The sequence below is a fragment of the Ahaetulla prasina genome, chromosome 3, assembly GCF_028640845.1.
Source record: "Ahaetulla prasina isolate Xishuangbanna chromosome 3, ASM2864084v1, whole genome shotgun sequence".
Taxonomy (NCBI): Eukaryota; Metazoa; Chordata; class Lepidosauria; order Squamata; family Colubridae; genus Ahaetulla; species Ahaetulla prasina.
In genome coordinates this window covers 192,293,978-192,317,957 of record NC_080541.1, presented here as the reverse complement: position 1 = coordinate 192,317,957, position 23,980 = coordinate 192,293,978, and the positions used below count along the sequence as shown (strand labels likewise).

Genomic DNA, 23,980 nt, shown 5'->3' with positions numbered 1-23,980 from the left:
GTATACTGCCAAATAAACAGTTTGAAGCTGGTTTATTATTCCAAGAAGGAAAAAGGCCTTGAGGGAGGGAGGTGCTATTAAGATAGTGCTTCAATACCGCTAGGAAGAAAATTCCTTGTATAATCAAATTCAAATGTTGTCCAGAATAACATAGAACAGTTTGCCAAACTCTATCAAATGGCAACCTAGCTATAATTACATCAGCTGTAACTGTCATATGATATGTTCATAGATTTGTGAATTTACATTTCTACGAAGGTGTTCCTAGCAATCCCAACAAGGCTTTTCCTTGGCACAAATATAAGAGGAATAACTTAATTAGCAACCATCAGTGAGCCATGTAACAGGCTCAAATAGCATGTTTCTCAAGAGCACACTTTCCTTTACCAGGTGGATTTTAACAATGGTAAAGGAATGTAATTATTCAAGCTGGAGGAAAAATGCTGCTGGAATAGTATTTACTTACACTGGCTTTGAGACTCCAATCTTCCCAACAAGGATTTATATTCCTTCCATTTTCCAGATAGCTTGAAGGAATATAACATGTTTCCCCGAAAATATCCTGAAAACAAGCCCTAGCCCGATTTTCACGCCTGTGCCTAATATAAGCCCTTCCCCAAAATAAGCCTTAGTTAAGCCCTGCCCAATGACTGGTTGTAGAGGTGGGGCAAGGCACAGGCATTGAAATCAAGCTAGAAGGGTAGAATTGCCCCACGCGCCCCACACCCGCTTACCTTAGGACTGCTGCAACCAGGTCTCCCACGTCCCGACACCTGTTGCACCAGTGCCTGACTTCTTCTGCAGCCGCATTGTGCTGGTGCCACTGGTCATGGCAGAATCCTGCAAGGCTTGTTGTCACTGTGCTGCTGCTCAGACAATGGCACAACGTGCCATGCAACCTCCTGCTGTGAGAGGCAGCACCAGCGTGACAAGCCTTGCTGAGTCTGGTCACGAGCAGCTGCAGAAGAAGTTGGGCAGCAACATGACAGGTTCAGGGCTTGATAGGCATGGCTGTGGTGGTCCTAAGGTAAGCGGGTAAGACATCCCCCCAAAATAAGATCTGGTGCTTATTTTGGGAGCGAAAAGAAAATAAGACTAGGTCTTATTTTCGGGAAAAAGTGGTAGTTCTTTCTATTCTCCACCATTCAGTCAGAACTGAAGAAGCTTCTTGGAAAAGAAGTGAAATGTCTTTAAGGAAAAGCAAAGAAAGTCCAGTTGCCTTTTCAAAAAAAGCACCTTTGGGACAACCATGACCTGGATGATTGAGAATCTCCATAGACAAATTAGATTAATTTATAACATAAAAAGGAGTGATGAAATTCTAAAAAATGCCAGACAACTTCCCCCAGCCCCCAAAACCAACACAAAGTTACTTCTTCTTTAAAATGATGTCCAAGAGTTTCCCGGTGCCCCCCCAAAACACCAGATATTTCTGCTTAGTCCTCACCTCTGTAGACTCTTCTTGCTCATTAATCACTAGGAAAGCATCTTCAGTAGCCTGGCGTTTGGCATCAGCAATGGTCTGCTCCATTCTAGCCCTTTCTGATGCAATCATTTCAAATGCCTTCTGCTCAGCCTCTGCTACTGCCTTTTGGACTTCAGACATAGCCTGGCGTTTGACTTCATTCACAGCTTCTTCTGAAAGAAAACAAAGGTTGTACATCAAACAGCTTCATGATAGAAAGTGAAATGTAATCTTTGGAGAAGACACTTCCAATCAACTCTGTAATAAAAGGCCAAAGTCACACATAACTTTAGCTTCCCCTGAAGCGCTCCTGAACTTAAGGATCATCTTCATTTTACTATTTAGAATATTTGAGCTATTTGGAAACTGAGGTGAAAACTTTTTACACAGGTTGCTGGAAAACAAGTAAAACGGCACGGAAGTCAAGCTCAGGGAGAGAAAAATAACACAACAGTACCTCAATACTCATCATTAATTGGTTCCAGGAGGCAGGATGAGTACAGAAAAGTGATGAGTACCAAACAATTTTTTCCATAAGGAATAATGTAGTGAATCACAAGGCAGCTGACTGACAAGTTCTAGCTTGTGTTGAGTACCAAAGAAACAATGAGTACCGGGACAAAATTTTCATGTCAAAATGAGTTAAATACAATAGTTTCAAAGCAGTTGAGTTTCAAAGCAGTTGAGTACTAAGGTATCACTGTAATTTTAAAACGTTCTGCTAAGGATAGAGCCAGCAACCTCCTATTTGCAAGGCAAATATTATGGTTTTATAGTTATTCATGGTAAATGGGCAGCTTCAAAAATAACAGGTTCTGACCCAATTGAACAGGCATTCATTCTTTCTTTTGCAAAATAGCTGATAAACTGCTGGGTTGATCTGCAATCAGTGGAAGCACACTTTCTGAAATGAATAAATGCGCCCAAGTTGACAAGGCAGTGTACTTGCAAAGTGGAGCAGAAAAAGACACCCTGAGACCATTTTGATCAAGAGTGGGGAGTGAACAAAGGGCAATATCATCCAACAAAGACTCTGTAGAGATTCAGTCATCCAGGACATGGTTGTCCCAAAGGTGCTTTTTCAGGAGGCAACTGGACTTCCTTGTTTCTTCTTTGAAGACATTTTGCTTCTCATCCAAGAAGCTTCTTCAGCTCTGACAGGATAGTGGGGAATGGAAGTATTTGAATGCAAGGAATATAAATCCCTCAATTCCTCACTATCCTGTCAGAGCTGAAAAAGTTTCTTGGATAAGAAGTGAAACGTCTTCAAAGAAAAAACAAGAAAGTCCAGTTGCCTCCTGAAAAAGCACCTTTGGGGACATCCAACAAAGACATTTGCCTGCCTCTTCTAAAGACAAGACAAGTAGGCAATATAGACAAGATCTTTCCACAGCTGCAATATTTTTTATGCCTAACTTTAAACTAATTAGTGCAAATGACTCAGATATATGAAAGGAGAGGAGTCAGTTCACTTATCAGAGAGGGAAGGTATGGGAATAAATGAATTAATTTATAAAACTTCATCCCTTCCTTATAAAAAGCTTTGAAGAGCAATAGTAATAGCACTTAAGACTTATATACTGCTTCATAGTGCTTTACAGCACTCTCTGAGTGGTTTACAATGTCAGCATATTGTTCCAAACAATCTGGGTCCTTGTGAAGGATGGAAGGCTGAGTCAACCTGCAGCCAGTCAGGAGTGAACTCTTAACTTTAAGCAGTTAGCCTGCATCCTAACTATTCTTAGAAAGTAATCATGTCTGAAAAATGCCAAATTGTCCAAAGTTATACAAAAATCTTTGTAGAAATTGAAACTCAAGCCTTTTTAAGGCTTCCACTTTTTCTTGGTATCAATATTCTACTTCTCTTTCACTTACAGGTTTCATAACTACATTATCCATGTTACAGTTTTCATATTACTGTCACCGTCCAGGAGAAATATTTGTCCTTGTGGCCTATGTATCTTCATTTTGACTGAGCTTTCTTTTATTTAAAGATTTAGTTATTCATTATATATAATTAATGTCTCTCCCAAAAGATAAAGGCAAACCAATCGTACGTGCACATACCTTTTCAGTCAATACCTGAATTAGTTGTGAAACTATTACTTATATAATTTAAAGCAAAGTTCTCCTAAACTACTTGAAATATTTATCCATAGCTAGATAAACCTCACTGCCTGACAGAATGCTGCAAAGACATTTGCAAAAAGCGTTTAGAAAAATTATACTTTTTTTTTTTTTACATTTATATCCCGCCCTTCTCCGAAGACTCAGGGCGGCTTACAGTGTGTAAGGCAATAGTCTCATTCTATTTGTATATTTACAAAGTCAACTTATTGCCCCCCCAACAATCTGGGTCCTCATTTTACCTACCTTATAAAGGATGGAAGGCTGAGTCAACCTTGGGCTTGGTGGGATTCGAGCTGCAGTAATTGCAGGCAGCTGTGTTTTAATAACAGGCTATCTTACAGCCTGAGCCACCACGGCCTTTTTTTTTTTTTTTACCTTTAATGTAAACCAAGACGTATTGGTTGTTGTTTTCCATTTGTCCTCTCTCCTTTGCCCCTTCAGGACACGACTACTTCCTTTTTTGTTTCCTCACAATTCTGCTATGTCTTTTCTGAAACGGAGTGGATGTTGCCACTGCCACCAGTTGCCCAGAAAATCTCCAGTCTGAATATGCTAGCATGAATCTTGGATCTCCATGCCAGCTTCTCAGAGCAGCTGCTTGCCTGTTTAGTTTTAATTCAGATCCACCTCTGCTATTTATTTGGAATTTTTGATTTACTCTGGCTCTCCAGATATTCTTTTTTTAAGTCAGTGATAGGAATTTGTGCTTTCCAGAAACTTCTAAACCAGGGGTCTCCAACCTTGGCAACTTTAAGACTTGTGTCTACAAGTCTTAAAGTTGCCAAGGTTGGAGACCCCTGTTCTAAACAAAATAAGGTCTCATAGCAATGTATTGAAACAGGCTTCCTTACTTACCAGCCTTTTTCCATATCTCTTCTGTGACATAACCTGCTGTTCCTGGCCTGCTACTGCTCTCCCGCTGAGATTCTGCAGAAGGAAGAAGGATGGCTATAATATTAAGCATTCAAATCTAGCCCTGCCAAGCTAAAAAAATTTATATTCAGCATCTGTGCAGCAAGAGAGCAGGATGGTTTAATCACTAAAACCAAACCAAGAGATATCTGCAGTTAAACAGTGTTCAACAATGTCAAAATTATAGATGATCACTTTTAAATCTAAATTTAATTTAATTTCGATCCCTGCATCATTTTTTGCGTAGCATAATTTCCATCTTTAAATTCCACAACATAATCATTGCTAATAGTGCCTTGTATTTTAAAGAGTCAGTTAAAAATGAAATATTCACAACGTTTCATACAGATCACTGTATATCCCCAATCCCCAATAATATGGTAACTACATGTAAAAATGACATATTTTAAGTTGAAAATAATGCTTTTGTTTTACCCAGACATAGGCATACTTCACCTCTAATTTACCTCTCATGTTTCTTTTCCCTGAAAGTCTGCACAAAACAAGGTAGAATACAAACTTAAAAGTTCCAACTTCAAAAATAGTGTAAAGTAAAAGCAGCATTGTGGAAGGGTTGTTGTTTTTTGTCTGTAGCTCAAAATATTAGAATTCAACTCATATCAATGCTTATTAGCCAAAGTAGGAGAAATCGCATTTATTCAGAAACAACGTACATTACCAAATGTTGTGAGAACAATCAAAAGGCGTATTTGGCTCAGTGTTGTAGAAAGAATGGAATGGATTTTTAGTTTAGCAAAACGTTTTAAAAGTTCAGTTAAACCTATACATTATGCTCAAGGACTGCACAGATGCCGTTGATAGAAAATCTGGCCTCCAGATTACCATTCATCAAATATAGAATGCATTCAGTATGTATACTAATAGCAAACTCATTTCCCAAGTGTGGATTTTTACACAGCCAAATTGCTTAAATGCTCAGAGAAACCCCCAAGCTTGAACTGACCCAACTCAATGCTAGCAAAATTATGACAAAGTATTGGCAGGCTGAAGAAAGAAGCACAACGGAAATGGAATTGGAGCATCTTGAAAACTGTTATAGCTAATGGTTTGGAAACCTAAACAAAAGCCCAATGCAGAACATTATATTGCAAACCCAACTTGGTTGATTATTCAATGTATTGCCTACCTTTCTGTATTCAAAGTAGCCAACAGAATTAACTGTCATTTTAAACGAGGAAAAAAATAGAATATTCATTTTTATCATTGGAAAATTTACTCTGAATCTGAAGCCAAGAAGTAGCTTGGAATATGAAATACATGTTACTTTTTTTTTTTTTTTAATCTGGATGCAATGTGCTACTTCAGACACCAATACTTGAAACTAAGTACTGGTTCCAAAGAAATGGCCAGCTGGAAACAATTCAGAGGGAAAAGGAATTTAATGAAGCAAGTCTCCCTACAAGGTTGATGAATGACAGCTGCTTTCCATCACAACTTCCTCTAAGGCTACCTGGTTCCCACCCCTGCTGTATCTTTACCTTTTAGATTATTACCCTATGGCGCTGACTATATGCAAGTCACTTTGAAAACCTTTTTGGGTGAAAGTTACATCCAAACTTCTGTAATGATGCAAATGTTACAAATAAATTAAGTACTGTGTCCTTCACAAAATATCAGGTAATAACCTTTCCAATTTCATTATGTTTATGATTTTGAAGGGAGAATAAGATTTTTTTTAAAAATTACACTCCATTCTGGATTCAGTTCCCAGGGCTAATTTGCACTTGCATTTGGGAAAGTGAAACTAAAGCCAGACTGCATCAATATCATGAGAACATCCATGATCGAATCCATATTAGATGGTGCAAATCAATGGGGGAGATTAAAAAGCACTGTTATGCTTAAAATGCTGCTGAAATAGTAGTAGAGAGTGCAGAGCATTTCATTCTATTTCAGAATGGTGAAGAAGTTTAGAATCATAATTGATGCATTGTTTTTGCATTACGTTTTGTCAATATTAGCTTGAGATCTGCTCTTTAATCTTAAGAAATAGAGTCCAAAAAGGGAGGCCAAAGATACTTTATGTTGTTATGTATTTATTGGTAACAGTGCACTCTTTAACTCCTTTAAATGTGCTGAAGCTTACAGAAGAAGCGCTGTAAAGGAATACAAAATATTGTTCTTCGTTCTTTTATTCAGAAAAATCTAAATCGGTGTTTCTCAACCTTGGCAACTGTAAGACCCATGGATGTCAACTCCACAGCTTAAGGTTGCCAAGGTTGAGAAATACTGATCTAGAGTATACTAATCCAAAGCCACTGTCTTAAATTTAGGGCACCCATGCATACCACTGTTGATTGTGTCTGAGCTTGCAGGACTATGCTGACGCATGGCTGAATCGCTCCCTCCTTTCCGTGGCTCCGTGGGCTCACTGCATCGTCTTTTCCAGTAATTGAGCTCTTCCCTGTCGGCTTCTTGACAACGGCGAAGGACAGCCATGGAACGCCTGGTCTTTTCTACCATTTCCATAATACAATTCAATGCCTTCAATAGGGAAAAGGAGAACGCATTTTGAAACATGTCTGCTTCACAAAGGACAGTAAGCGGAGTTTTCCTGCACAGTTGTCTATGTAAGAGTTTTTGTTATGCTTATCTGTAACAGATCTATCCTGCAGGAACAGATTCTGGAGTATCCGATGAGCTACTTCCCAATAATTAATTTAGTCTCTATAAAAATAAATGGTGCTAAAAATGAGGATCTTCTCTATAAAACATATACAGAAGCATTTGAAATATAGGCAAGATAATACAGTATCAATCAATCAGAATAGAGCTGGAGGGGACCTTGGAGGTCTTTTAGCCCAACTCCTGCTCAGGCAGGAGACCTATACAATTTGAGATAAGAAGCTGTCCAGTCTTTCTTAAAAACCTTCACTGATTAAGCAGCCACAACTTCGGAAGGCAACGTGTTCCACTGGTTAAATCTTCTCACTGTTAGGAAGTTTCTCCTTAATTCCAGGTTGCTTCTCTCCTTCTTCTCCCCCTCCCGCCCACACAGTTAATCAATATGCAGGAGTCAAACTTAGAACCATGTATATGCATCACCCGTGCTCTACCAGTAAGTTAAATCCTCTCTAGACTAAACAATCACCTAATCATACAGACATGTAATTGGCTGTGTGCATACACATAATGCCACAACTCCAAGATACAACACATACTTTGTATGTCAGATTTAATTTCAAATAAAAGAGTCAAGTAGAAAGTGAAAAGGTGGACCTCTGCACAAGATGGCAGAACTGCTGCCAGAAATTTATCAGGTTACGTGAATAACCTGAGTTATTATAAGATTGGTTCCTGTGTATATAATTTTAATAGAATGCTATGAAGCTCATGGTTAAAAGAGCAGTAGGACAGTCGTATCTGTACATTGCTTTTTTTCATCCCAGGCTCTTACATGATCCAGGTGCTTCCATTCATCAGCCCACTCCCTCTCTGTTAGGCGATGATCCACCAGTTCATCCTGGTAACCTCCATTTAATCCTGTAAGGAAATGCAAGGAAATATTACAATCTAAAATTGTATAGTCTAGAATCCTGGCAGTATGATACCAAAAAAAAGGAGGAAGGGGTGAAAGAGATTATTTCTATCAACACATATTTACAATACATACATACATATTGGATTTACGAAACCTTGGGCATCTGTAAGATCAGTAAAGAACATCAAATTTTGCTATGAAATAACAGAAACTACTATATGATATTTAGTTCTTCATCCTGAGATGCTTAACCTCGGCTAAAATTTGTCAAATTTATAACATATTAGAATAGGAATAACAGAATAACAGAATTGGAAGGGACCTTGGAGGTCTTTTAGTCCAACACCTTCTCTGGCAGGAAACCATATACCATTTAAGTCAAATGGTTGTCCAATCTTTTCTTAAAAACTTCCAGTGTTGGAGCATTCACAACTTCTGGAGGCAAGTTGTTCCACTGATTAATTGTTCTGTCATTTCACCTTAGTTCTAGGTTGCTTCTCTCCTTGAATAGTTTCCATCCATTGCTTCTTGTCCTGCCTTCAGGTGCTTTGGAGAATAGTTTGACTTCCTCTTCTTTGTGGCAACCCCTGAGATATTGGAACACTGCTATCATGTCACCCCAGTCCTTCTTTTCATTAAAGTAGACATACCCAATTCCAGCAACCGTTCTTTATGTCTTTTAGCCTCCAGCCCCTAATCATCCTTGTTGCTCTTCTCTGTACTCTTTCTAGAGTCTCAACATCGTTTTTACCCTGTGGTGATCAAAACTGGATGCAGTACTTTGAGTGTGGTCTTACCAAGGCATTATAAAATTGAAAACAAATGCTGGCAATCAGCATTTGGACTGGAATTAGAGTACATTGGAAAATATAGGCATATCTGTCTCGCGGGGCAGATTTCATTACCTATACTATGTCTTTCTCGCAAATCCCTGTGTTCCAGCATCTTGCTTGCATCTCTATACAAATGGGATGTTGCAATGTCTTCTAGGGTATAATGCTGGAGCGGAGGAGGTGTAGGATGAAATTGCCCAGCTGCGTTTATGATGGGCAACATGAGGGATGGACTGTGCCGAGGTGCTGGGCTAATGGTGCAAACCCTTTTGGTGGGAGGCTCTGAAGGGATCGGCTCTCTCTCAAAGTTATTCTCTTCCCTTCTGTAAGCAAGACAAGAAAAGAAAGGAAGATGTCCATTAGCATTCAGGGAATTATTACATTATTCTATCCACTTGCAGAGTTTCATATATTGCCCATGATACAACGAAGAAAACGAGTAACAAGGCACAAAATCAGTAAAAGAAGAAAAAGAAAAGGTTCCCATATATTGATGACATACAAAAATATGACATCCAAACTCTGCTACAAACACAGCTTAATTTATTTATGAAAAGCACTAGTATAGTGCTTTTCATACTTGGCCATTTTAAAATGTGTGGACTTCAGTATGCTGGTTGGGGAATTCTGGGAGTTGAAGTTCTTGCATGTTAAAGTGGCCAAGTTGGAAAAACAACAATGCCCTAATAGTAACATGACAGCATAGAGACAATAATAGTCAATTGCGTTCAGCATTTCCAATCATTCTGAAGGTATGTAAAGCCAATGCAAAACACAATTACTACATTTTTATGTAATTTCTTGTTGGAATCAGGAGGGTGGCAAATTATGAGGTATCCTTTTGTTTCATCTTGCAGCATTGAACTCAAGTCTGCTGCTTTAATTCAGTTCCCACAGAATAGTATTTGCTGATTGCCAGCATTTGTTTTTTTCAAATCACCTGAACAGCCTTCTTCACTATTACCCATGCAAATATAAAAAGTGTTAAATGGAGGGAGGGGGGAGTTAGAAAAACTCTTCTTATGAAACCACCTTTCTAGAGAGTTGCCTGAAAAAAAAGATTGTGCAAAACTCATCCAACGTTACTTACAAAGCCTCTTTTGTTGTGTCCGATATGCCCAATTCCTTCCAAACATTGGTAAAAAGGGGGAGTTGAAAAAAAGTCAGAAGGGACAGTAATGAAAAACTTTATTAATCAACCCCAACTTGTTTCAGACAAGACAGCCTTTTCAAAAGCATAAGCCAGAACAAAATATATCGTAAAATCATTGGGCTGGAAGGGACCTTGGAGGACTTCTAGTCCAACCCCCTGCCCTAGGCAGGATTCCTTATGCCAGGGGTCTGCAAACTTGGCTCTTTTAAGACTTCTGGACTTCAACTCTGGGAGTCTTAAGTCTTAGAAGAGCCAGGTTTGCAGACCCCTGCCTTATGCCATCTGGACAAATGATTGTCCATCTTTTCCTGAAAACCATCAGCGATGGAGACCCCACAACTCTGTAAGGGAAGCTATTTCATTGACTAATGTCCTCACTATCAGAAAGTTTCTCCTTTGTTCCAAGTGGGATCTCTCCCTGACTAGCTTGTTCCTTGTCCTGTCCTCAGATGCTTTGGAAACTAAATCAATCCGCTTCTTCCCTGTGAAAGTCCTCCAAGTATTGGAAGATGGCTAACATGTCATCCCTGAGCCTTCTCTTCATTAGGCTAAATACCTCTTATAATTTCTGTTGCTCTTCTCTGCACATTTTCTAGAGACATAATACATCTGTTTTGCATTGTGGTGACCAGAACTGGATTCAGAATTCCTAGTGTGGTCTTACTTGTGCAGAGATGGCTATTTACAACAAATGGGTCAAAATTATCAACTCAGTTGTTACTTGGTTACAATGACTAACAGTAAAAAAAAAAAATCGGAAAACTAACCAGTGCATTAATTTATTATAGTATTAAAAGCTTGTAACGTATGTTTAACATATATTGCTTGTTCTGGTATTTTTAAAAGTAAAAAAAAAAAAGATGTATAGTCTCAGGAAAACACTAATATATATATTCGCACTGTTCAACAACAAAAGTGAAACACTAGAATAATCAATTAGCCCACCGATTAAATCCCTCACAATAAATTGGTTTAATTATAAACCACAATTAATTAATTATCTAAAATAATGTTTTTTTTATTAGAAAACTGTATATAGAGGCCCGAGTTTATACTGATGAAAAATCCTCTTCTCAGAGCAGATAAAATGCTTATGTAGAAAGTTTCATGACCTCCAGACAATATGGTGTCTTGTAGATAAGAGCATTTCCATAATCTAGCTAAAAACTGTCTTATCTAAAATATGTTCAGCCCGATAAACATTTCCCAGATTGGCACCTGGATTTTTCTATCTTAAAAAAAATAATTCTATGGGTTTCAGTGCATGTCTTCTGCATACATATTCATTTCCACCATTCCCATCTTATAGAACCCATTCTCTCATTGGGACATTTGGTTTATCTCCAGATCTTAATTCCCAACTCTTACCAAGCTTTAAGCATTTTTTTCCTTCCCATTATTTTTCCTTCCTCACTACTTCCTTTTTTCTGAAAAAGGGAACAGAAAAGGAGGGGAGAATAGCCTTTTGGGCAAGTGGTGGACTTCTAAACATACAGCAACAAGCTTTTAAGAGAAGACAGAGAGAAAAAACCTTCCAAAAGAAGGCATAAGGATTATTATTTTTTATTTTTATAGCTGCTCATCTCAACAAGTGTTTCTCTATACCTTGATATCTCCACTGGCAGATCTCGGAGTTACTTGAATCCTCTTACCTGTCTGGACTATGCCTCTTTCCATTTCCATTTACTTCCATTAGCAATTCTGAAGAGTCAGCAGGGGATGCTGTGTTTGTATTCAGCAGAATATGCTCATGTTGGGCCAAGTACTGAGAAGGGGTTTGCTTGGCTGCTCGAGCACAGTGCAGCAATTCCCTCTGGAGGAGAGGAAGGTTGGCCTACAAAACAATGGTACAGTTACCCATTTAGGTTCTGAAGCTATGGAGAAGTTGATGTTACCCTTTAGGTAAAGCAGAAAGCCAAGTGTTTGAAACAAGAGGTTCTCTGAATACAAATAACACTCAGCTATAAATGGTATTAATCTTCCTAGGGAGTACTATGAAAAAATAATGTGACTTCCATTAGCACAGATAACACTTGTCATCAACTGAATGATAATTAGCAGCCATCCTGTTCTAGACAGAACGGCTTGCAGAAAGAGGCTAAACCTCACGTAGCTCTATGGAAAAATAAACAAGATATTCTGTCCCTTGGAGACAGATGACCACATAGACTCCAATGAACAACCTTATCAGATACAAGAGGAGTTTGAATTTCAGTTTGTTTTCCTTTTCTGCTTTCCTTAAAGGAGAAATGTGCAGAAGAGGTATAGGTTCAGCCATGATCCTATGTAAGAAATGGAAACAATCCTGGAACAATCCTGGAACAAGTAAAGAACCAGAACTCAAACTGGTATTGCGCATGCAATAATATTCCATATTCCAATATACATGAATCAGCTGTACATTGGGGAAAAAGGAAAACATATGCATTGACCACTCCTTAACCTAAATAAGAAAAGTGACAATCGGTGAAATATTACAGACAAAAAACAGATACATAATTTATTTTCTGATCTGGGCAAAATCAATTATTTGGCTTTAATGGTGAGGATTAACAGAAAAGAGTAAAAGAATAAAAGAGTTGGAATGAATCTTGGAGGTCTTCTAGTCCAACCCCCTGCTCAAGCAGGAGACCCTATACCAGTGATGGCTAACCTTTTTGCCACCGCGTGCCAGTAGGCGGGAGCCCTCATCCATAATTCTATGTGCCCCGTGCATGCACGGGTAACCACCCATTCCTCCCCCCCCCCCCCGCTCCTGGCATGTGATGGTAGATGGGCCTGTTTTTCTCTCTCACCTGGCTCCAGAGCTCTCTATGAGTCTGGGGACAGCAAAAACAGCCTTCCTCACCCCACCCCATCCCAGAGGCCCTCCAGGGGCCAGAAACGGCCCATTTGCCAACTTCCAGTTGGACCGGAAGTGACATTTTTTGCTGTCCCCAGCCTCCAGAGACTCCTAGAATGGCTCTGGAGCCAGGTGTGAGAGAAAAATGGGCCTTCCCCACCCCCCCACCCCAGGCCTTCCAAAGGCAGGAATAGCCTGTTTCCCTACTTCTGGTGGGCCCATAAGACTCGAAAATTAGTTGGCTGGCAAGCGCATGCTCAGCTCACGTGCCCACTGATGTGGCTATGCATGCCATTTGTGGCACGCATGCCATAGGTTCGCCATCACGGCCCTATACCGTTCAAGACAAGTGGCTGTCCAGTCTCTTCTTAAAACCTCCTTATTTTGTCCTCATATTAGGGATCTAGAAGAAACTGATTTTTTACATTTTCTAATAAATCTTTCTGGGGATGTGGCAATTCTCACTTTTTTCATTAACTATCAGTTTTTAAAAATATTAACCTTCATCCAATCTCTGCAAATGCTTCCTCTGCAACACTAGTTTTTATAACACATTAGAAGATCATGATTTAGAACAGTCTAACACATTTAGTTTACAGATTCCACTATAATTTTTCTGCCAATGATTTTGACTAAACTGAACAAAATCTGACTCAGAGCAAAAAAAACACTTTTCTATCATTTTACCAATGGCTATCCAGAGGACATTTTCTCTCCCCCCGCCTTTTTTTGTTATATAAATTTATGGCAAACAAAACAATTCTTTTTATTATCTCTGCAATTTCAAATCTTCTCAAATCAAGCAACAACAAAACTTAGGGGAACACCACTAATTCATTCATAACAAAATATATAATTTATATAATAATATAACTTATTTAGCTTATGTTTTGATTTGCTACAAAGAAATCAGATCTCGTGAACATTTTCCGGTTTACTTGTTAAAATAGGTTCTGTTGAAGACAGTAAGGTAGTACGTGTGTGTGCGTATGTATGAGAGAAGAGACGAAGAGAGAGAGAAACAGAGATCTGTGTATTCCATAAGCATCCTTTGGGAGATATTATAAAATCATTCTAATGTATCATGAAAACTTACCAACAAGGTACAGTAATTACCTTTAGAAATGGAATTACAAATGGACGCAAAGGAAAATTAGTAGCCTCCTGAAGCTTGCAATGAAATTCCTCTATTGTCACTGTTGAATTCTGCAAAAAGAAAGGAAATTGATCAAAATTAAATGACAATTGGCAACTCTGTTTGTTTATCAACACGTGACCGCAACAGACTTATGACCTCATTCCTGCTGCGGTCATTAAGCAAAACTTCATGTGACCTTGACTTGCAATTATACTGCCAGCTTCTCCATTGACTCTGATTGTTGGGAGTCAACTGTGAAGCATGCAAATGGTGATCATCTGGAATGCTAAGATTGTGTAAATGCCCACCAGTCTTGAAGTACCCTAATCCTGATCAGACGATTATGGGGATGCTGTAACAGTCATAAATACCAGAATCAGTCATAAAAACACCTTTCCAGTGCCATGGTAACATCAAACAGTTACTAAGCAGAGTTGTTAAGTGAGGTCTATCTGCAGTCCCCCCTGTTTTTAAATTTATTTTCCTGAACCTATATTTGCATCAGAAGCTGGATTTACATAGTCTATGGAAGAACTAGTAACCTTTATCACCCTCATCACTGTTAAGTAACAAAACATTTTCATCTGAAAATACAAATTATACTTAACACCAGGATTTTTAAAAAGTCAACTGGGTAAAAAGTAAAAACTAAAGACAGAATTGTAGGGCTGCGAAGTACATTATAGGGATCTTCTAGACCAGGGTGTCAAACTCGATTTCACTGAGGGCTGCATCAGGGCTGTGTTTGACCTCGGGAGGACAGGGTGGGCATGGCCAGCTCAACATTACTCGTCTCGATGCCTGTGGTGGCCTGAGCGCTCTGCCAGCGGAAGCGGGCTCCCAAGCTCAGTGTTGTGTCTTGCCTGCCCTCAGAGCAGCCGGGGCCTTCTTATCTGCTCCCGAACACGGAGGAATGTATGCCTCCCGGCTCCAGTCCTGGCTCCATGCCCAGACAAACTGCAGAAGAAGGAGCACTTCCCGGCCCCAGCCCTGACTCCATGCCCAGGCAAACGGAGCAGCTAGACCCCTCCCCCTCCTCCACAGCATGTGAGCCTGAGGAGGGTTTATTACCAACAGCTGATTGGAGTGATCCTCGCATCAGAAGATTGGATAGGCGGAGGCAACAGAAGGAAGGGAGGGGCAGGCCTTAATGAGTGCTGAGTCATGGAGCCACACCCCATGGCCTATATAAAGGATCTGCTTTCTGGCAGTCTCTGAGTCAGGCAAAAGTCGAACTTATCTTGCTGAAGTCACTTACTGGTCTCCTGCCTCCTCTGAGGACTTTGCTAGGACTTTGGGCAGAGCTGCAGAGGCAAGCCTGATTCGGATTTCCCTGACCCGGCCGTCAGCGGAGGAGTGGGACACGACACTCAGTTTTCAGCTGTGACAATCTCCTGCAACCCACTGCCAGTGAAAACAGAGCTCGGGATGGTTGCCCGCAGCCCTCGTGAGCTCCTTCTTTGCTGGCAGAGGCACCGTAGGCCAGTCCTTCACTGTTTCAAGGCCGGCCCCACAGGCCTTGAGTGTAACCCCACCCCCCCTCTTATTTTATTTTATTTATTTATTTTGTCGAATACATATTAAATAATATATCTAAGTATAAGCATGAATTGAATACATAAAATGAATATAATTAAAGGGAACATTTAAGACAGGGACGGTAGGCACGCTGGTGCTCTTATGCACGCCCCTTACAGACCTCTTAGGAATGGGTTGAGGTCAACAGTAGACAGTCTTAGGTTAAAGTTTTGGGGATTTGGGGATGAGACTACAGAGTTCTAGACCAACTTACTTCTCAAAATTGGATACAACCATAAAATTTCCTAAAAAATAGATAAGTCTGACCTCTTCCTTTAATAGTTCCCACAAAGGGAAACTTCCTTGCAACCTTTAAAAAAAGTTTTATCATTAAAAAAAAAAACCCTTATCCTAATGCTTAACTAAAATCTGCCACCTTGCAATTTCTGAACCTGCATTCTGAAGTTTCAGAGAATAAAACAAATCTGTTCCATTTTCATCTTTTACATGTTTTTAACTGCTACCAGATGTCTCCTCTATCTTCTCTCTTGCAGGCTCAATATACTTTGCTCTTTCTATAATTCTCATAAGTCTTGTTTTCCTATTTACTCTCATTCCTTGTATAATTTTCTAGACATACTACAATTTGTTAATGTCTATCTTTAAACTTGACACCCTGAACTATGATTAGTTACAGTGATTTGGATCATTGGGATCGAGATGCAAGAGCTTGCCAACCCAGTACAGATCTGGACATTATGATTTTATGAATGCAGGCCAAGAGTCATTAGCATTTTTAGCAATCAGATCCCACTGCTGGCACTATATTGCTGCAAACCCAGGTTTCACCATTCTCCAAATGATAACAGCAGTTATTGAAAACTGAACATCTCAAAATTGCAAAGATAAATAATAGAGCAGAGTTGGTAATATAAGTAAACGACAGTAGTATCCTACCAACCTTAATGCCATAATCTAATGCTTGACAACCTCAGCTACTTTAAGATGAGTGGATTTCAACTCCCAGAATTCTCCAGCTAGTCTGTTGGCTGAGAAGTCTGGGAGTTGCAGTCTCCCCTTTTTAAAGTAGCTGAAGTGGACAAACGCTGCCATAACCAAACATAAATCCACTGTTTCTGCAGTTTTGGCTGACTTTAGTGCTTTAATACTCACCACTAATGCCAAAACAAGAGTCCGGACCTTTTCTCCAATTTCTGGTGAAATATCATTGCCAAACTGTTGAAGGGTGGTAAGAAAGCGTTTCAGTTTGCTCAGCTGTCGAGCCCCACAGGTAGCTGGGAGCTGTTGATTCGTCAGTGAAGATGAGGAAGATGATGCAGGACCATTGCTGAATCTCTGGGGCGGTGAAGGGGCTCCATTCAAAGTCGGGGGAGAATGATTCATCCCGTTAGATACTACAATGAGGAAATGAAGTTGCATGATGAAGAAGAAATATGCTATATTCACCAATGAGTTGCAAAAAGCTTCTGAGATGGCAGGATTAATGTATTATAAGGAAGACAATCTGGGTGTGTGGGTGTGTGTGTGCGTGTGCCACATTTAACATTTTAAAATAAACCTTTTCGACGGGATACCTTAGCTCAATAATGGCAGAACTTATGACATTCCAGGATTTAGAATTCTTGGTGTCTAATTACGATTTAGCCGAATGCTGAATATTTTTTTTTCTAAGATCCTGGAAAATACCAAGTACAGATAGTCCTCACTAATGACCATTCATTCAGCAATCATTCAAAATCATCTTGCCATTTTTGACATTTGACAGTTGTTGGCATTAAAATAAAAAGGCCTGTAGTAAGTTTCTTAAAAGGATTTATTTTCATACAGAGAAACAAAAAAGACATTTGGGAACAATAGTCTCAAATACAACTTTCTTACATGCTGCTGGGGTAAACGAAACAGGCCGAGGGCCACTGGGGTTGACAGGTGGTAATGGTGGCATACTGGATGGAGAAGATCTTGCCTGTATCTTGACTTCCACAGGGGATCCTGGCATTACTGATACTCTCTTCTCACCAGCAACTAAAATGGAATGTGGAAAACAAATCAAGAATACAGTAAAAAAACACCTCTGCCTGAAATGGATATTCTGGTGAGTCTTGACAAAAAATACAAAAGTAGGCCACAGAAAAAAACAAGTTTGAATCATATTAATTTTTTATACCGTGCTTCAGAAAGTTCAAAACATTTCTATACATTATATTTCAGTAATCCTTACATAATAACTCTTTGAGGAATCTGATCTCCAAGCCAGTGTGTATGACTCACTGTCTCTCCGTGTGTGTGTGTGTGTGTGTGTGTGAGAGAGAGAGAGAGAGGGGGGGGGGAATAACAGAGGCAGAGAGACTAAGTTCAACTAATTGGTTCAGGTCAAACACATTACAGAATATAAAACTGGAAAGGCCATTGAAGCTCATCTAGTCCACCCCCCGATCAGCGCAGGGTCATGGACCTTTCTTAGCTAATGGAATATATAGGCAGACCAACCTGATGAAAATTATTAGAATTCACCTTATAGAAATGAACATAGTCTCCATTTAGATGTATTTCAATAGCATCCAACAAATCCACCATTTCTAGCGTATCTATGTGCAAGGCTCTTAACAACATAATCATATATAAAGTCTGTTAATAAAAAGCGTCCCAATGAGTTCAAAAGACAGTTTTAAAGAACAGTGATCTATTTTCTCCTATTGCCAAATAGGAAAACATCATAAATGGATGGATACAAACTAAATGTTTCCATAGATCCAGGTTACTAACAATAAAGTTAATTTTGAACATTCCCAATTCAATATTATATTAGAGATGTTAAGGAGGGAATATACTCTCAGGTGGTTATGAAGAGTCATAACAGGCTGGCAAAGGAGTATATATATCAATAAAGCATCCTTTACAAAACACAGAAGAGAATACTGGTATTTTATACTTACAATAAGGTAAAGGACTCTAGAATTGTATTTGAAACTGTGAAGAATTCAACTGAAACATTTTTTTCTAAAATGACAAAAGGACCTAACGCCTATAGCTATTTTGATCATGCCAAATCCATTGTGTTAACCAACCTGTTGCAAGAAATACTCTTATACTGTTGCCTATCAAAATGTATGCTCCTTATCTGCTTAAACAACACACCCACCCGTTATTTGTTCAATAAACAAATGATTGTCTGTCTCATTTAATTACTTCCCAAGCAATCTGGGACACTGCTGCAGCATTTCCTTATATTGACAGATTTCCAACATATCCATCTGTGTTCAACTTCTCTGCCCCCTCCCTGTTCCCCCATTGTTAAAGGGGGGGGGGACTCAGGATGGACAGAACTGATGGTTGTCTTTCACTTTTGCATGTTGTGCATGGAGTGTGAAACCCCAAAGGGAGCCCTCACTTCAAACCACCTGCTTTTTCAGCAATGGGTGTGAAAAGGCCCACAGGAAATCTTAGCAGTTAGTCACATTGCAACCAACCTTCAACACTTGGCACAACGTTGGAATTCAGCAATATTCACTAGCAGGCAGACTGAATTGCCCAATCAGAAGCTTAGACATGAAGTTATAGATTCTATTTCTTGTCATTAGTAACTGTCACTCAAGATTCTACCCAACAACCTGCACAGAAACTAAGAATAAGAATAAACCAAAATTTGAATACAAAGGGAGAGGTTTAATCATATTTTAATATGAGTGGAAATTGTAGTCTTTATTGGTATATAAACAAGTTAAATGTTTATTCAGTAACTGTACAGGAAAAGATATTTCTTCCTAGAACACTAGAGCTTACTACTAATTCTAATTTAATTAGAATAAGATACATTTGCAAGCCAGAATTCTTCTGCAATAATACATACTACATACATACTAGCCTGATGTAATTATGGTAAGATAAAGAAATGTTTCCATGTAGTAGCCAATTTCTTGGCTTTACAAATTTCTGCATCTCTACCAACTAATGCAATGTTTGATCAGGACTGTTAACTAATTAATTTGTTTTAAAACAATCAGTCTGAGTATACCAATATCCCATTCTGTTTGAACTCTTTGATACAATATTAAATCACAACAAAAAGAATTCATCATTACATTCACACCAAAGTCCAGAACAGATTATTAAATCAGAGTTTAAATCACTGCTACCTCAATTTCCAAACTTGGTCCTCTTTTGCCTACCACTAGTGTTAAAATCTCAGATTTGAAGTGTTTTTGCCTGCCAAAAAGCTAATGTGTGCAAAATCCTTTCTTTGTGATTACAGCATAGATACATACATGAAGTACGTGGAGGTCAATAATCAATCAATAACCTTGAAGTTTTGTAGCTTTCTAGAAGCGTCTATACAATTGATAGTCAGGAAAAACTTTGATATGGAGATGTGCTTGTCCTTGTGTTATTAATTTAGGTTTAATGGAGAAGGTTATCTAGAACAGAGTTCCACAACCTTTCCGGCTTTGTGGACCGGGGAGATGGGGATGGTTCTGCATGAGCAGCCAGCAAGCACACAAGTGGGAATGTGCCCATGTACTTGCCCGGTGTTTCCATGGCCTGGTTACAAAGGGCTCATGGCTCAGTAGCGGACCACAGCTCGGGGGTTGGGGACCCCTGATCTAGAACATGAGGCCATCCCAGAATCATGAACTAATATAACTTTAAGAATGGGTAATACAGCAAAAGCAGATAAGAAAGCAACTGTGCTTTCTATTAAATTTAAAAAGGAATTTATTAGCAACCTGAGATATTTTGGTTGCTATATCAGGAAAATTTCTCCAGAGAGAAACAAGAACTGCTAAGTCAGGAAAATGGAAGACTCAAAGTCAAGAAAAATGGAACCTCAGGATGTCAATGAATGACTAAAATGCCAATAAAAAAGAACTTTAACTGAATTTTAAATGTACGGTCTTTTATTGTTTTAATGTTTTATATGACATTTTATTGAAAGATTGTAAATTGCCTAGATTTGCCTCCTCAAGATAAATAGCATAGAAGATAGATAGACAGATAAACAAACAAACAGCTATTGAGCTACTTCTGTTGGCAATCTGTTCATTGGATTTAGAAAATAAGAAGAAGTGTCAGAGTGTGAAAATAGGTGAGGATGTTAACTAGCAAAAGAACTCTTCTGCTGACTTTTACTGTCCTTCACCTAAAAACCCTGTGGAAATTCAAAACACCTGTTTAAGTCACACATTCTGCCATAGTTGGCAGACCCTATTTCTGAGAAGAAGAAAAACAGCAAATGAAAGGGGGGGGGGTGGTTTGGGTTCTCTCCAATAGTAATAGACATGACAGCAGTTCTTCTTTAAAAGTTTCCTCACATAACAGACAAAAGATATGAAGCAACCTGTTATTTACAAAACCCCAGTGGAAAAGGTCTGTTTTATAACACACTAGGAGAGATGCTCAACCCATTGACTGTCGGCCACATGCGTTTCCCCATCGGCCCTTGAATCAATATCAGGATGCTGAAATTCTGCAAAATAACTGATGAATTTGTACACTTTTAAAAAGAGGTTAAAATAAGAGTGGGAAGAGGAGCCGTTTCTATTTCCATTTGTAAAATCCTCCAAATTATGAACAAATGAAGCCAATGTTTTGAATCCCACCCTTTCTAATGATGCCACTGGAAGATCTCCTGCAACCCACCAACTGATGAGTTGTGCCCACCCAACCCAGATGTTTGCCCCCCCTGTATTAGAACTGCCACTGATACCCTTTATGTTTTCATCTTAAAATTATGCATTAAGAACTTTTTTAATTTGAATTTATATCCCGCCCTTCTCCGAAGACTCAGGGTGGCTTACACTGTGTTAAGCAATAGTCTTCATCCAATTGTATATTATATACAAAGTCAACTTTTATTGCCCCCAACAATCTGGGTCCTCATTTTACCTACCTTATAAAGGATGGAAGGCTGAGTCAACCTTGGGTCTGGTGGGACTTGAACTTGCAGTAATTGCAAGCAGCTGTGTTAATAACAGACAGACTTAGTCTGCTGAGCTACCAGAGGCCCTTTAACTTGAGAACATTATTCCCTATCATTCCATTCAATGCAGAAAAAATAATTATATTAATGTGGGTGAACATACCTCAAGAGCTACTATACTGCTCCTTAAAAAAGGAGCTTGTTGGGAAAGATTCATATTCTAAAGGTGCATATACAACTGTGAAACACAATTTTAACATACAATTCCATGTATTTAAATGATTTGAATGCAGACTGTAGCACCTGGCAGACCTTTGTTTGGATACAAAAACTAACATGGCTAGACTTTGTTAGATTTTTTTTTTCTGGGAAACCACCAGGGAGTTTCAGGATTATAGCCTGGAATGGAAAGTCAAATCAAATCAAAACCAGAAGGAACAATGGCAAAATCCATCCCTACAACTGCCAAGAAAGCTGCATGGATGTGTTCAAGTGCATGTAGTTCTTGCTCACTGACCATTTATTCAGACTGTTCAAAGTTACACTGCAGGAGAATTTAAATCAAATGCAATTTGAGGCCATCACTGCATCTTTGTGATCACATAGTTGTGATTCATATGTTTGGAATGCATTTACAATGGATGCAGCATTTATGTGACATTTCATTTTATTACTGTGCCACTTAGCAACAGAGCTGCTGGCCCCAAATGCCTTCATAAGTGAGGCCTATGCTAGACCTCAGAAGTTGAGCTCAACTTCAGGACTTCTTTATTTCAAATACTTGGGCAAGAAGTATAATTTAGTTCTACTAATATAAAAAGCAAGGCTACAGGAGAGAGATAAAAGGCAAAGAAAGATCAAATAAGGAAGATATAGGAGTAGAAATGTAACAACAAATAAGAGGAAGCATTTCTAGTTTGTAGAAATGAAATTGGGCACACTGTATACGTATATACGTAAATAAATTAACATTAGATTTGTATGTATAACGTATACATTGAAATAAGGGAGAAAAAATGGACAAGTAAGAAATGTTTAACTGTTGCAAAATTGTTGGAAAGAAACTATTGTTTAAAGATTCTTTTTTGTTTTTTGATAAATGTTTAATAAAAATTATTTTTTAAAAAAAGCAAGGCAGGAAAACAATAGATCCTTCCCTTACTACAGTGTAAGCAAGAGAAGCCTTCTTTATTCAGGGGGGCAGCAGGAGATAACTGAAGGTTGACTATTTTACCAATCTGATAATTTATAGAAATATGTCATCTATTGCTTCCAGGCCCTTATTCCTTTCTTGAGGTTGATACATTACAGTGATGACTGAAACCAATGGGAAAGATATCCTACAGTCTAGGCACTGTACCTAGAAATCATAAGCTTCATGGCTTACTCCAATTTATTTCCCTGTTGGCCGCCATCATAAATGTTTTTTTATTATTACAAATGTACAATGCATTTCTGAGTAGTAAATATTGTTATTTCAACCAAATGAAAAGGAACTTCTACTCTGATATACCTTTCGTTTACTCTAACTAAAGACCTGAGAACAGCATCACATGTTTGAAGAAAAAAATGGATTCCCTTAGGATTTTCAGAGGGCAAGTAAAACTCTACAAGTCTAACCTCCCAGTTTAATCTACCTTCTTAAATTCATGGCTAGGATTCAGGGCAAGAAGTTTTATAAGTGAACTCTGAGAGAAATGGATTGCAGGATGGATAATTAGTTTAATAATAGTGGCCATTCACAAAATAATCGTTTGAAGACAACATGCCATTCTAGCATTAATGAACCAATTAACACCTACTATTATCAAGCCACAATGAAAAGCTCAATAACTTTCTTATGCTAATCCAGAGTATATAAATTACTACAACAGTTTTAAGTCTACCTCTGTTGCTTTTTATTTACTAATAGATACATAACACTGAATCATACTCTGGAAAAGCAATTTCTAAATCTGTATTCTAAAAGAAGGGGCACCTCAAATTAACCTCAAAATGAAAATGACACATAAAAACAAATCTACTCAATGATTTTAAAGAACATGAACTTCTCCATTTTATGCATATTATGCATATTCTATGTTCTCAGGCTTCTAATTGCAGTGCTTTACTTACTTCACTTCTAGTAAGACAGAATGCAGGGAGACTACAGGTTTTCTAAACTGGTGATCAGAGGGACTATGCTTCAATGCAAAAAGAAAAAAAAATGCTTCAAATGTTGAAATTCAAAGCTAGTCACAGACTTCACTTTGAATTCCAAAGAGAAATTTTCAGATTAACCTATTGTTGTCGGCTCATTTTTTAAAAATATTTTTTCAAATAAAAAACATGAATCTATTCTAATATAATAAATTACATTTTAAGGCAAGATATTCCAGGAAGGTAATTTAGAAAAAGTGAACAGAAGATTCACTTAGAATTTGAAAAAGGCTAAGACATTTGTGTTTCTTTTTCATCAACATTATAAGGACCCTTCATACCACAACATCAATCTGTTGTGTTTCCCAGGTAGTTGATTTTAAAACAGTATTTTAAAACAGCTAAAAGAAGGT

General features: G+C 38.5%; 1 protein-coding gene across 6 annotated transcripts in view; it reads right to left on the bottom strand.

Moving 5' to 3' along the window:
- Positions 1–23,980, bottom strand: part of CBFA2T2 (CBFA2/RUNX1 partner transcriptional co-repressor 2) — an 86,817-nt gene that overhangs the window by 3,226 nt on the left and 59,611 nt on the right. For 5 of the 6 annotated variants that reach the window (XM_058176297.1, XM_058176300.1, XM_058176302.1 and 2 more), the window contains 9 exons: positions 17,393–17,536; positions 16,667–16,908; positions 13,954–14,043; positions 11,648–11,829; positions 8,915–9,165; positions 7,926–8,011; positions 6,817–7,012; positions 4,451–4,522; positions 1,448–1,638 (listed from right to left, as the gene is read on the bottom strand). In XM_058176297.1, coding sequence (XP_058032280.1) covers positions 1,448–1,638; positions 4,451–4,522; positions 6,817–7,012; positions 7,926–8,011; positions 8,915–9,165; positions 11,648–11,829; positions 13,954–14,043; positions 16,667–16,908; positions 17,393–17,536 — 1,454 coding nt within the window. The remainder of the gene's footprint in view (positions 1–1,447; positions 1,639–4,450; positions 4,523–6,816; positions 7,013–7,925; positions 8,012–8,914; positions 9,166–11,647; positions 11,830–13,953; positions 14,044–16,666; positions 16,909–17,392; positions 17,537–23,980) is intronic. The other variant, XM_058176299.1, reaches the window with a different exon arrangement.